General features: G+C 41.6%; 1 protein-coding gene across 3 annotated transcripts in view; it reads left to right on the top strand.

Moving 5' to 3' along the window:
- MND1 (meiotic nuclear divisions 1) overlaps nucleotides 1–14,458 on the top strand; it is a 165,862-nt gene that overhangs the window by 120,430 nt on the left and 30,974 nt on the right. For all 3 annotated transcript variants that reach the window (XM_075849685.1, XM_075849684.1, XM_075849683.1), the window contains one exon: nucleotides 5,969–6,083. In XM_075849685.1, coding sequence (XP_075705800.1) covers nucleotides 5,969–6,083 — 115 coding nt within the window. The remainder of the gene's footprint in view (nucleotides 1–5,968; nucleotides 6,084–14,458) is intronic.

The raw sequence follows: 14,458 nt of genomic DNA, 5'->3' as shown, positions 1-14,458 counted from the left end.
CTTGTTTTTCAAGCACATCCAATAGATGCTCTGTTGGATTAAGATATTGGGAATTTGGGTGCCCAGTCAACACCTTGTACTCTTTGTCATGTTTCACAAACATTTCGTGAACAATTTTGCAACAATGTTTAGGTAGGTAGTACATGTCAAAGTAACATCCACATGAATGCCAAGACCCAAGGTTTCCCAGCAGTACGTTGCTCTGAGCATCATACTGCCTTCTCCGATAGTGCATCCTGGTGCCAACTTTTTCCCAGGTAACCGTCACACCCGGCCGTCCACATGACGTAAAAGAAAACATGATGAGTTGTTGCTCATGTGCCCGTTGTAGGTGCTTTCAGTTGTGGGCAGGGATCAGTATGGGCACGCTGCTCGATCTGCAGCAACGCAGCACACTGCGATGCACTGTTTATTCTGACACCATTCTATCATAGCCAGCTGTATTTTTTTCAGCTATTTGTACTACAGTAGCTCTTCTGTAGGATCATACCAGATGGGCTAGATATCGCTCCCCACGTGCATCAATGAGCCTTGGCCGTCCATGACCCTGTCACTAGTTCACCTCTTGTGCTTCCTTTGACCACTTTTGGTAGGTACTAACCACTGCATACCGGGAACACCTTACAAGACTTGCCTATTTGGAGATGCTCTGACCCAGTTGTAAAGCCATCACAATTTTGCCTTCATCAAAGTCTCACAGATCCCTACGCTTGACCATTTTTCCTGCTTGCAGCACATCAAATTTAAGAACTGGCTGTTCCCTTGCTGCCTAAAATATCCCACCCCTTGAAAGGTGTCATTGTAACAAGATAATCAATGTAAGTGGTTTCCATGTTATGACTGAACAGTGTATATGCAAGTACATTATTTTGTAAAAATCATAATATGTGATTATAAAAATGTTAAAGAGTGACTACACTTTAATCAAACTTTTGATATGTCATAGAAACATATCAAAAGTTTGGATTGGTGAGGGTCTGGGTTCTGAGATTCCCACTGTTGCTAAAATAAATGTGCAGAAGCGCTTAGCTGAGCGCTTTACACCTTCGGCTAAGATCAGTGCTCAACAGCCTTAAGACGGCTAAGATAGACCTTTTTATGTAAGCTGTCTTCAGCCTATCAGGAAGCACTTGCATTTCTGTCTAAAATATACATTATTAATAAATCACTAACAAAAATTATACCAAAAGAAAGTACAACTTGTCCCGCAAAAAAACAAGGCCTCAAACAACTACATCGGCCACAAAATCAAACTGTGATGACCGCTGAAAAATGCTGAGGGGCATAAACTAAAAAAATGTATTTGGACCTAATAGCGGTTGTCTGAAATCGCCAAAACAAAAAACGGGCCAAGGGCAGTGAATTGCCATCAAAAAAATAAAAGCAGCATAACTTACCTGTTAAATCTCCCATTGCTCCAGCGCCGATGCTTCTCTGTTAACTGTGTTGCAGCGTTTACCGCTAAGGCCAGTGATTGGCTGCATCGGTTGTGTGTCGGCATGACATAGACTTTGCAGTTCAGTAAACAAAGACTGGCAGGGAGCACTGGAGCGATGGGAGCTTTAACAGGTAAGTTATGCTTCTATTATTTGATTGAATTCCCCCCACTCCCTTTGCCTGATTTTTTCGAGATCCCAGACAATACCTTTAAGGCCAAAAATCACCTAGTATTCAAGGGGTTAAAGGTAAAGTGTGTGCAGTTTCCAGTCCATATTTTATAGTAAAAAGGAAACCGTTCGTTGTCTTTTACGTGTGTGTCATGTGACATCTTAAAAGTGAAAATGGACTTTGCAAAATAATGGTTTTTTTCTTGTACGTCCCTCATGACAGCACCACCGGAGGTTGCCCTATTGACTTCTATAGGGAAGGAATACAGAGAGGTTAAAAGGCCCCTCCCTCCACCCACTTGCCAGTGTTCTTCCTGTCCCTACAGAGTACAGGTGCAGAGAGTTCAGCTACCTGGAAGACTGAGGCATGGGGTGAGATCAGGGAGCCAGGCTTCCCCTTCATTTCGCCGGTTTAAACAGCCTCAGACTAACACCCCTCACAGGAGGGGTCCCTTAGTCCCACACCCCCCAGACTACTAACCATTGGTAAACCCGGGGTCCTAAGCTGGATCCTAGTGTAGTCCGGAGGTGGGAAATTTGATGGCCGCATTGAGCCATGGCTTGAAGACTCAGCCATTTTGGGGAAGACCAAACCACAAGTCTCTTTCCCCTGATCCCTGGATTGTCGGAACCGGAAGTATCGGTGACGTGCGTCTTGCAGTATAAGCGGCAGCATCACCGGAAGTGATGTTGGACCACTTCCGGTCCGTGGCCATCTTGGGAGGACAGTGGGAAATTCAAATCTTCCCAGCTATAAAAACGGGACATGCACAGGTAAGCAAGCTGATATCCTATTAGTACTGGTCTGCTAATACTTATCTACGGGATTCTAGTTTATCCTTTATCCTCTGTTTAACATTCTCGGCCGGATGGTATTCCAGATATGCCCCAGAGTCATGTGAGTCACCCCAGGATATTTAAAGGTATACTCACTTTCTATTATACAGGTATTTTACCTCCCTCCCCATCTCTTATTTTTTTTAGGAAAAATAACCCTCTCTGAGACAATCTAAAAAAGATTAAAAAATGTGCAACCTGCAGAAAACAAATGGAGGATACGCATAAAAAGCAATTGTGCCAGGATTGCATAGTAAAATTATTGAAGGAAGGACAATTTTCATTTATGTCCAAATTGAGGACTATAATACGTGAAGAATTAAAACAGTCAGTGGCCTCCTTTATATCACCTCGAGAGACTCCATCTTTGTCCCAGGCAAAAAGGATAGAAATAGATCAAAAGTGGGGTCCCCAGACTCAAAAATCAGACTCAGAGCAGGAATGCTTTTATCTGTCTGAAGGTGAAGAGGGAGAGGATCCGATTCAGTCGTCCTCATCCGCTCAGGAAAGGAAGTTTTATTTCTCTTTAGAAATGACGGATACCTTGATATAAGCAATTAGAGAATCCATGGGTATTCAGGATGAAGATCAACCCCGTTCCATTCAAGACAAAATGTTTGGCGGCTTTTCAGAAAGGAAAACAAAGGTTTTTCCCATAAACGAAAAACCTCATGAAAATGATATTTTCAGAATGGGAGGACTTAGAAAAAAGGCTGTTTATTTCTCTAGAATTTTAAAATAGACTTCTCTTTGATGCCGAAGATACAAAACCCTGGGATAATATTCCAAAAGTAGACATCCCGGTTGCAAGAGTAGCAAAAAAGACAACAATCCCATGTGAGTGTTCATTACAGCTAAAAGATCCCAAGGGACCGTAAGGCAGACTGTCTTTTAAAGAGAACGTGGAAGTCCTCATCTGACTTAGTCTCAACCAACATTGCGACTGCATCAGTTGCAAGATCAATGTTCATATGGTTAACTCAATTAGAAAATCATTTGATAATGAAGACTTCTAGAGAAGACATTCTAGAAACTCTTCCTCTACTTAAAATGGCGACCGGTTTCTTTGCAGACGCATCAGCCGAGTCTGCCAGAAATAGGGCACTATCCAACGCCACCTGAAGAGCGTTGTGGCTCAAGACATGGACGGGGGACACAAAATCAAAAAATAAGTTGCGTTCTATCCCTTTCCCTGGATCCTTGATGTTCGGACCACTCCTTGATAATATCTTGGAGAACGCATCTGATAAAAAGATAGGGTTTCCAGAAGAGAAACCAAAAAAGACGCCTCAGATTTCTGACTGCAGGAGTGTGTGTGTGTGTGGGGGGAGGAATCCTACACTTTCATTCAAAGTCGGCCAAGATATCCCAGAATTCTTGAATGCTATGAATTATAGAAGAGGAATACAAAATAGAATTTTCCTCTCTACTGCCAGAAAATTTTCAGGTGACTTCATACCAATCCTCCAAAGATCTTCAACAGGTCCTCATCAACGATACCCAAAAACTTCTGCGAATGAAGGCGATAACTCCCGTACCTTACAACGAAGTAAAAAATGGCCATTATTTAAAAGTTTTCTTGATAAAAAAGCCGAATGGATCCTACAGGACGATCATCAACCTCAAAGGTTTAAACAAGGGGGTAAAATATCGAAAGCTCAAGATGGAGTCCATCCGAACTACTACTTCACTAATAAATCAGGGGGCATCAATGCGTACAATAGATCTAAAAGACGCCTATTATCACATCACGATCCACCCATTATATCAAAAGCATCTGAGATTTGCAATCCAGGATGGGCCCTCCATCCTTCATTACCAATTGGTTTGTCTCCCTTTCGGAATCTCCTCATCTCCCAGGGTGTTTACGAAGATTATTGCAGAAATTATGGTGTTTCTAAAGAAGCAAAATGTGATTATCATCCTATACCTAGAAGACTTTCTTCTAGTGGCAGATACCCCATCCATCCTAATAAGCCAAAGAACCCAAGTCCTGACCCTTCTACAAAGTTTGGGTTGGTTGATAAACTTAGAGAAATCAAATCTTTCTCCCCAAAATAAAAAAATATTTATTGGGGTTCTAATGGTCTCCACCCTTCAATATTCCTTTCTAGCAGAGGGAAAACAACTTCAAAATGAGATCAGGACGTTTTTGAGGAAAAGTAGCTGTTCGGTAAGGCAGGAAATGCGGATCCTAAGATTGATGACATCCTGTATCCAATCCATCCCATGGAGCCAATTCCACTCAACGAAAACTACAAAATCTGATTCTATCCCAGTGGGATCACAAACAGGTGTCCCTAAATTTAAAGACTTGGATTCCCGAGTCAGTGAAGACATCCCTCCTTTGGTGGGTGCCTCTAAACAGAGGAGTTCCATGGAAATTTTCTCCATACGTGGTAGTCACCACAAACGCCAGCAAACAAGGTTGGGGGTTTATAATTCAAGACAAACACTTCCAGGACATCTGGTCTCCTAAAATAAGGAAAATATCTTCAAACTAAAGAGAACCGAGAGCAGTTTGGGAAACCTTCAAGCAAGCTCTTCCACTAGTAAAAGGGAAACATATAATGATATTGTCAGACAACATCACAGCAGTATCCTTTCTTCGTCACCAAGGGGGAACAAGACATGCTCATCTCCGAGCTCTCTCCGCTCAAATTTTCAGCTGGGCAGAAAAAATGGTCCTGTCCGTGTCAGCAGTCAACTTAAAGGGCACAGAAAATATATCCGCCAACTTTCTGAGCCGGAAGAAGATAGATCCAGGAGAATGGTCCTTGAACAAAAATCTTTCAATCTCTAACCCAGAGATGGGGTCTTCCTCAAGTGGATCTATTTGCCACAAAACAAAATCCTCAGTTAGATATTTTTTTCCCCTAAAATTCAAGGACAACCCAGTAGGAGTAGATGCGTTGTCCCGATAGTGGATTCGCACTAATTCCGGCATTGGTATTGCTCCTGTGGTGCTGTCATGAGGGACGTACGGGAAAGTAGGAATTAGACCTACCGGTAATTTTATTTCCAGGAGTCCATCATGACAGCACCCTTACATTCCTTCCCTTTATTAAATTTTTTGGTTTGTGCAGTTAACATGTCAGTTATTGTCCCTAAAGATCAAATAGGGTTGCATCCATCCTGGTGTAGTAATTGGAAAATCACAGGCAAGTGGGTAATGGGAGGGGCCTTTTAATTAACCTCTCTGTCTTCCTGTCCCTATAGAGGTAAATAGGGCAACCTCCTGTGGTGCTGTCATGATGGACTCCTGGAAATACAATTACCAGTAGGTCTAATTCCTATTTTCTTAAATGATGAGGAGATTCTGCTGAATGGACCCACCACGATGCTGTGGGCTGCTTTATACCTATAGAGTAGGAGTGTCCTGCTCTGCCTCCTAAGCTTCCATCTTCAGTATAGGAAGTAAGACTGTGTGGTGTAATGTACAATTATTTAAGGTCAGTTAATCTGTATCCTAAATCATTATTTGTTAATATTTCCACTAATGCAGTTCTGCTGATATCTTACAGGAGGACCGGACAAAGCTAGCTGAGGAACTTGCATCATTGAGGCAGCAACGGGAGCAACTGATGACGGAGCTGGAAAAATACAAAGAATGTGATCCAGATGTTATAGACGAGATTCGTAAGTCCAGTTTTTTTTAGTAGATAGCCATTTTGGTATATACAGCATTCATGCAAAATTGCCAAGCAAAGAAAATATGCTCCATGTTTATTCACAGAATTAACTCTTTTATTTGAAATCTGTATTCTGCAAGTAAATCTGCCAAAGACAGACTCTAGTCACAGTACTCTAAACATCCATGGTTATTTTCATATGAAAATTAATGAAATACACTAATTATAAAGATAAAAATCATTACATAGGTGAATGATTTGTTATTGTCTCCTTTTTACATCACTAGTGCACTGGCAATGTCTATAGCTTCTGCCTGATGAAAGAAAATAGATTGGATAGTTTGGGTTTATACTGGTCTGGTCCTGCCCAATAGGCATGCGCACTATTTTTGGGAAACAAACGCAAAGATGCAGGAGCTCTCTACGGGCGCTAAGATATATGCAAACATTTAATATGTTCCAAGAGCTATAATTTTTTTTTTGCGTCGACATAGCTGTATAAGGTCTTGTTTTTTGTGGGACAAGTTGTATTTTTTAATGGCACGATTTTGGGGTACATATAATTTATTGATTAACTTTTTTGCGGGGTAATGGAAAAAAAACCATAAATTTCGCCACACTTTTTTGCGTTTTAGATTTAGTGTGTGGTATAAATAACATAATAACTTTATTCAGTGGGTCATTACGATTGTGGCAATACCAAATTTCTATAGATTTTGTATGTTTTACTACTTTTTTTTTAATAATAAAAGTTTTTTATTGAATCAATACGCAGTACATCATATGAATCCACAGGATTCAATACACATTATACAAATATGTTGAACATTTGGTCCATAAAATTTTACAGAAAGAGAAACAAAGTAACATTGTCTATCAAAGGCATTATACAGCATCCATACATAGCTTAATTACAAAACAGTACTGTGGCAATTAGAATTTTAAAATTTTTCCCAATAAGAAGCCTTTCTGTACTCACCGTGAATAGAGGCAAGCGAACATTCCATAATACAATTATTATTCACATAATATGTGAGCTCAGAAATACTAGGTACTTTAACGGATTTCCAGTATTTTGCAATCAAAATTTTAGCTGATAGACTTATACTTTTTCATATGTTATCACAATGAGCAAAGTCTACCAATCCCACATGCAACAATGCAAGGGCCGGGGTTAATGTAATAGATATTCCCAAAAGAGACTGTAACAATTGTTCTATTCTAGTCCAGAAATCCTTGATAACCTGACGATCCCAAAATATATGAAGAATCGTACATCTAGAGGACGAAGGATATATTAGATAGACGATTTGGAGTGTAATACCATCTATACAAAATTTTTCTTGAGGCTCCTAAATGTGTTGCACACTTAGAAAGGGAGCATGCCAATTGAAAGGTAGATTCCCATTACTCTGCAGAAATAGAGATTTCCAAACCCCTCTCCCACCTAGACAAGCAAGCTATTTTTGTTTGAGAAAATTTCCAACAAAACACTGCTTAACCCCTTAAGGACGCAGCCTAGTTTGGGCCTCAAGGCTCAGAGCCCATTTTTGAAATCTGACATATTTCACTTTATGTGGTAATAACGTTGGAATGCTTAAACCTATCCAAGCGATTCTGAGATTATTTTCTCTTGACACTTTGGGCTTCATGTTCGTGGTAAAATTTGGTTGATATATTCAGTGTTTATTGGTGAAAAATTGCAAAGTTTAGAGAAAATTTAGAAAAAAAAGCATTTTTCAGAATTTAACCCCTTAACGCTCCAGGACATACTATTATGTCATGGTAAGTGCATCGTTCGCGCTCCATGACATAATAGTATGTCATGGAGTAAACACGGCGCCGTTCGCGCGGGGCGAGTTCATGAGCTGTGATAGCTGCTGTTTCCGACAGCAGGCTATCACAGCTCAATGTGCAGGGACCGATCGCGGTGGTCCCCGCAGATTAACCCCTCAGAAGCCGCGTTCAATAGCGATCGCGGCTTCTTAGGGGTTAATCCGCCATCGCCGGCCTGCTACACGATAGCGGCCGGCGATGGTGATTATGGCAACCGGACACCAAACAATGGCGTCCGGCTATGCCATCGACGGAAGCCTAGTGGGCCCTGACAGAGTCAGGACCCACTATGCTTGCTGTCAGTGAGTAGCTGACAGTTCTAATACACTGCACTACGCATGTAGTGCAGTGTATTAGAATAGCGATCAGGGCCTCCTGTCCTCAAGTCCCCTAGTGGGACAAAGTAAAAAAGTAAAAAAAAAGTTGTGTAAAAATAAGAAAATAAAAGTTTTAAAAGTAATAAAAGTAAAAATCCCCCCTTTTCCCTTATCAGTCTTTATTATTAAAATAAATAAACAAATAAACTATACATAATTGGTATCGCCGCGTCCGTAACGGCCTGAACTACAAAATTATTTCGTTATTTATCCCGCGTGGTGAACGCTGTAAAAAATAATAATAATAAACCGTACCAGAATCACTTTTTTGGTCACTTCACCGCCTAAAAAATGGAATAAAAAGAGATCAAAAAGTCGCATGTACCTAAAAATGGTACTGATCGAAACTACAGTTCGTTACGCAAAAAATAAGTCCTCGCACGGCTTTCTTGAAGGAAAAATAAAAACTTTATGGCTCTTAGAACATGGTAACACAAAAAGTAAATGATTTATTACAAAAAGTATTTTATTGTGCAAACACCATAAGACATAAAAAAAACTATAAACATCTGGTATCGCCGTAATCGTATCGCCCCGCAGAATAAAGTAAATACGCCATTTATAGCGCACGGTGAACGCTGTAAAAAAAATAGAACAAAAAAACAATAGTGGAATTGCTATTTTTTAGTCACCGCGCCACATAAAAATAGAATAAAAACGGATCAAAAAGCCGCATGCACCCCAAGATAACTACAATGGATACCTCAAGGGGTCTAGTTTCCAAAGTGGGGTCACTTTTGGGGGGTTTCCACTGTTTTGGCACCACAAGACCTCTTCAAACCGGACATGGTGCCTAATAAAAAGGAGGCCTCAAAATTCAGTAGGTGCGCCTTTGCTTCGGAGGCCGGTGCTTCAGTCCATTACCGCACTAGGGTCACATGTGGGATATTTCTCAAAACTGCAGAATCTGGGCAATAAATATTGAGTTGCGTTTCTCTGGTAAAACCTTTTGTGTTATAAAAAAAAAATGGTATAAAGAGGATTTTCTGACAAAAATAAATATGTACATTTCACCTCTACTTTGCTCTAAATTTCTGTGAAACACCTAAAGGGTTCATAAACTTTCTAAATGCTGTTGTGAGTACTTTGAGGGGTCTAGTTTCTAAAATGGGGTGTTAGGGGTTTCTAATATATAGTCCCCTCAAAGCAACTTCAGAACTGAACTGGAACCTAAAAAAATAAATAAATTAGGCAATACTTCGCTTCTTACATTATACTGATAATGAGCCGTGCCCACCCCGAGATGACCCCAGTTTTAACCGTTTGTATAAACTGAGACCCCTATTAGACCATTTCGGTGCCCGGTTTTCCCAAGCATACACCACCGAGACGTGTATTTCTATTGATGAGTCCCTGGTACATTTTAAACGGAGGCTTCAATTCCGCCAGTACCTGCCGGGTAAGAGGGCAAGGTATGGCGTGAAGATGTATAAGCTGTGCGAGAGTGCATCAGGGTATACCTACAAATTTAGGATATATGAAGGGAAGGACAGCAGTATTCAGCCCCCAGCACCACCTCTACCTGGATAATTTTTATATCAGCGTCCCGCACTTCAAGTGCGTCGCTTCAAGAAGTCCTGCGGCATGCGGCACGGCTAGAAGAAATCTGAGAGGCCTCTGCACAGTTTATCCCCCTCATCTTTCCCTTCTGAGCCCTGCCGTGTGCCCAGGCAGCTGATAACAGCCACATTGAAGGTGTTGCCGTACCCAGGAGAACCCACATTACAGTTTATGGGGTGTGTGTCTCCGGTCAAAATGCTCACTACACCTCTAGATGAATGCCTCAAGGGTGTAGTTTTTAAAATGGGGTCACTTCTTTGGGGTTTCAACTGTACTGGTACCTCAGGGGCTTCTGCATACATGACTTCGCACCAAGAAATCCCCAGTAGGCAAAATGGTGGTCCTTTCCTTCTGAGCCCTCCCATGGGCCCAAACGGCAGTTTATCACCACAACTGGGATATTGCCGCACTCAGGACAAATTGGGCATTGCTTTGATACCTCTGGGGCTCTGCAAATGCGACATGGCACCCGAAAACCAATCCAGCAAAATCTGGACACCAAAGATCACATAGCGCTCATTTCCTTCTGAGCTCTCCCATTGGCCCAAACGGCAGTTTATCGCCACAAATGGGGTATTGCTGCACTCAGGGGAAATTGGGCAACAAAATGGGGTATTTTATTCCTTGTGAAAATAAGACTTTTTAAGCCAAAACTACATCTTATTGGAAAAAATTCAAACATTTTTAATTCACAGCCCAATTCAAATAAATTCTGTGTAAAAACTATGGTGTCTAAATAGTCACAACACTCATAAATGAATTCCTTGAGGGGTGTAGTTTCCAAAATGGGATCACTTCTGGTTGGTTTCCATTGCTTTCATACCTCTGGGGCTCTGCAAATACCACATGGCACCCGAAAACCAATCCAGCAAATCTGGACTCCAAAGAACACACAGCGCTCCTTTCCTTCTGAGTTCTCCCATGGGCCCAAACGGCAGTTTCTCACCACAAATGGGGTATTACTGCACTCAGGAGAAATTGGGCAACAAAATGGGGTATTTTATTCCTTGTGAAAATAAGACATTTTGAGCCAAAACTACATCTTATTGGAAAAAATTACATTTTATTTAATTCACAGCCCAATTCATATAAATTCTGTGTAGAAACTGTGGAGTCTAAATGGTCACAACACCCATAAATGAATTCCTTGAGGGGTGTAGTTTCCAAAATGGGGTCACTTCTGGTGGGTTTCCATTGCTTTGATACCTCTGCGGTTTTGCAAATGCGACATGGCACCGAAAACCAATCCAGCAAAATCTGCACTCCAAAGAACACACAGCGCTCCTTCCCTTCTGAGGCCTTCCATGGGCCCAAACGGCAGTTTATCGCCACAAATGGGGTATTGCTGCATTTAGGAGAAATTGGGCAACAAAATGAGGTATTTTGTTCCCTGTGAAAATAAGAAATGTTGATGAAAAATTACATTTTATTGGAAAAAATTCATTTTTTTAATTTCACAGCCCAATGAGCTTGAGGGGAGGTTTGGGTCTCGAGGAAGGCTATTTATCATTACCTCCAATTAAGGCGTGCCTGTCTGGCTCAGTTTGGTTCTGGTACTCCTGCTTTGGGGTTTTCCAGAGTGGAGGACTTGCTTGGCACCCCATACCTTCCTAAAACTCTTACTCAAACATATGCCTTGTTGTTGTCGTCTGAAAAACGACCATTTGAAAGGGTGTTCCTGATTTGTCGGTGGAGGGAGGTGGAGCTCCCCTTTTTTGATTCAGTTATTAGTGCACAAGATTTTTTAATACAGTCACGGTTCATACACAGGATTTATTACACTCCGTTTAGACTCCAAAGAATTGGGGCCTCAGGGTCAGATAGCTGTTTTAGGTGTCAGTCGGATGTTGGCACGTACTTCCACTGTGTATTGTTATGTCCTAGGATTTCGCCATTCTGGTCTAAGGTTGTGTAGTTCCTTCATGATAAATTTGAGTTTCCTCGGGTTCTCTCCCCTCAGGTGTGCCTCTTGGGCATTATGAATGAGACAGCACAAGGATATTATGACAAAATATTTTTTTGTTTTGTGCTAGGAAGGTTGTGATTATGGCATGGAAAGCCACGGTGTTTCCAAGTCTTGAACATTGGTTGCAATTGGTGAATAAGTATGTACCCATGTATCAAAAGTTATACCTTAACAGGAAATGCCCTGACAAATTTGGGATAGGTGGTTGGAGACCTCGGACACTGCTATCTAATCTGTTTTTTTTGGTTTTTTTTCTTTTTACTGGCTGGAGTGGGAGCACTGGCAGATGAGTGGAGCGAATGTGTGACAGGCGTGTGAATGGGTGTTTGTTTTGTCTGTTCTGGGCATTGATAATGGTCACCTTATGATCCTGTTTTAAATGCAATTTACAAATATCCTTATGTGATCCTTTTTGTCTAAATGCTGTCTTTTGCAATGTGAACGTTTCATATTTTATGGTGATTGTTATTGCCAACTGGTTTTGGTTGGTCAGTATACTCAGTTTGTTTTTGATTGTACTTTTGTACTATGAGAAAAGTTAATAAAAGAAAGCCTTTTAAAAAAAAGAAATCAAGGGATCTATGATAAATTCTCAAACAATCTTTCATACAGAGCCCTGGTTCTTCGGGACACGTGTCGCATTGGTATATTGTGTCCTTCCTTATCCCCCTCTTTGAGCAGACTCTGCACCTCTTTTTACTTTTTCCCTTCTTGCTAGTTTGGGGAACTTCTCCTGGAAAATCTTGCCCTGGTACTATACGTGTGGACTCGCTTCCAGAAGTACTGGGTACCATTCCTTGTCCGTAAAGATTAGGTTCTTGATAACCACCTCTTAAAATTCCAGGAAAGTTCCCCTCTGGCCTTTATATCGACGTAGCACGTAAGCATTGTACAATGCCATCTGTATAATGTGCACGGCCAGCTTCTTATACCACACCCTCGATTTCCGCATGCCGCTGTAGGGCTTCAGGACTTGATCTGACAAGTCCACCCCTCCCATGTACCTATTGTAGTCCAGGATGCAGTCTGGTTTGTGGGTCTCTGTACTGGTACCTCGTACAGGTACATGGTTACTGGTGTGGCCATGTTTTGTTGTCAATACAAGGACATCTCTCTAGTCCTTGTACTTGACACACAATATATTGCTGCTAGATTGTTCCCGGCTCTCACCCCTTCTGAGTGTTTGCCCAAGCAGAGTCTTAGGGAGGCCTCTCAGGTTTTTCTAGTAGTGACGCATGCTACAGTACTTCTGGAAGCGAGGCACTTGAAGAGTGGGACACTGGTATAAAAATTATCCAGGTAGAGGTGGTAACCTTGGTCCAGCAGTGGGTGCACCAAATCCCACACAATTTTTGCGTTAATTCCCAGTAAGGGGGGGCATTCTGGGGGCTGAATACTGCTGCCCTTCCCTTCATATATTCTAAATTTGTATGTATACCCTGATGCACTCTTGCACAGCTTATAAATTTTCACGCCATACCTTTCCCTCTTACTCGGCAGGTACTGGCGGAATAGAAGCTTCCCTTTAAAATGTACCAGGGACTCATCAACAGAAATACACTTCTCAGGGGTGTATGCTTGGGCAAACTGGGCACTGAAATGGTCTAATAGGGGTCTCAGTTTATACAAACGGTCAAAACTGGGGTCATCTCGGGGTCGGCACTGCTCATTATCACCATATTGTAAGAAGCGAAGTATTGCCTTATAACGCATTCTGGACATGGCCATGCGGTACATCGGGGTGTGGTATAACATGTCTGTACTAATGGATGGCTTTTTCAGAAGTCCCATGTTCAAGAGGAGTCCCCAGAACTTGCCCAACTCTGCTGCGTCTACAGGAGTCCACCTGTGGGATTGGGCATAAAATTATGTGGGTTTCTTTGTTATATACTGTTGGGCATATAAATTTGTCTGGGACACCATAAGCTCTATAAATTCATCCGTGAAAAAGAACTTGAAAAAGAAGTCCATCACACTGAGCCCTGCCGTATTAAATTTTATCCCTGGGCTGCCCGTGTACTCAGGGATTTGGGGCTCGTAATTGTCTGGTGTGGTGGTCCAAATGGGGTCACTTCGCTCGGAGGTTTCAACTGTTGCGGGGTCACTTCTCTCAGGGGTTTCAACTGTGGCGGAGGTCCTGGGGCGTCTCCTAGGGGGCCCCTCTTCTTCATCACTGGATGAGGAGGTTGATAAATAAGAGTCTCGCATCTGACGAGTCCGTGTCAGAGGCAAGAAACGCATAGGCCCCTTCAAGAAAAAATGACCTTTGGGGCATATTTTATTATTTATGGGTCACACATGTAAATTGTGTGCTTAGACACGTGTATACAGCAAAATGTGTTCTCTTGAACAGTACTTTTATTAGCACTAGTAGAAACAATAGACTGCTACCTAAAACTTTTTTTTTTTTTTTCATTTTTATAGAACGATTCCCTGACACTAACAAATCCTATTACTGGCTGAGATGCTGCAGATAACTAAATATCTAAACTTTTATTTTTTTTTATTTTTTTTTATAGAACGAGTGGACTTCCCTGACACTAAACCTAAATAGGGCAGGGGTTCCTAACACTAAACCGAACTAAATTTTATGTGAACTTCCCTGACACTAAACCTAACTACGGTGACAATTCCCTGACACTA

This window comes from Rhinoderma darwinii, chromosome 1 (genome assembly GCF_050947455.1).
Source record: "Rhinoderma darwinii isolate aRhiDar2 chromosome 1, aRhiDar2.hap1, whole genome shotgun sequence".
Lineage (NCBI taxonomy): Eukaryota > Metazoa > Chordata > Amphibia > Anura > Rhinodermatidae > Rhinoderma > Rhinoderma darwinii.
This window is presented reverse-complemented; position numbering and strand designations above follow the sequence as displayed.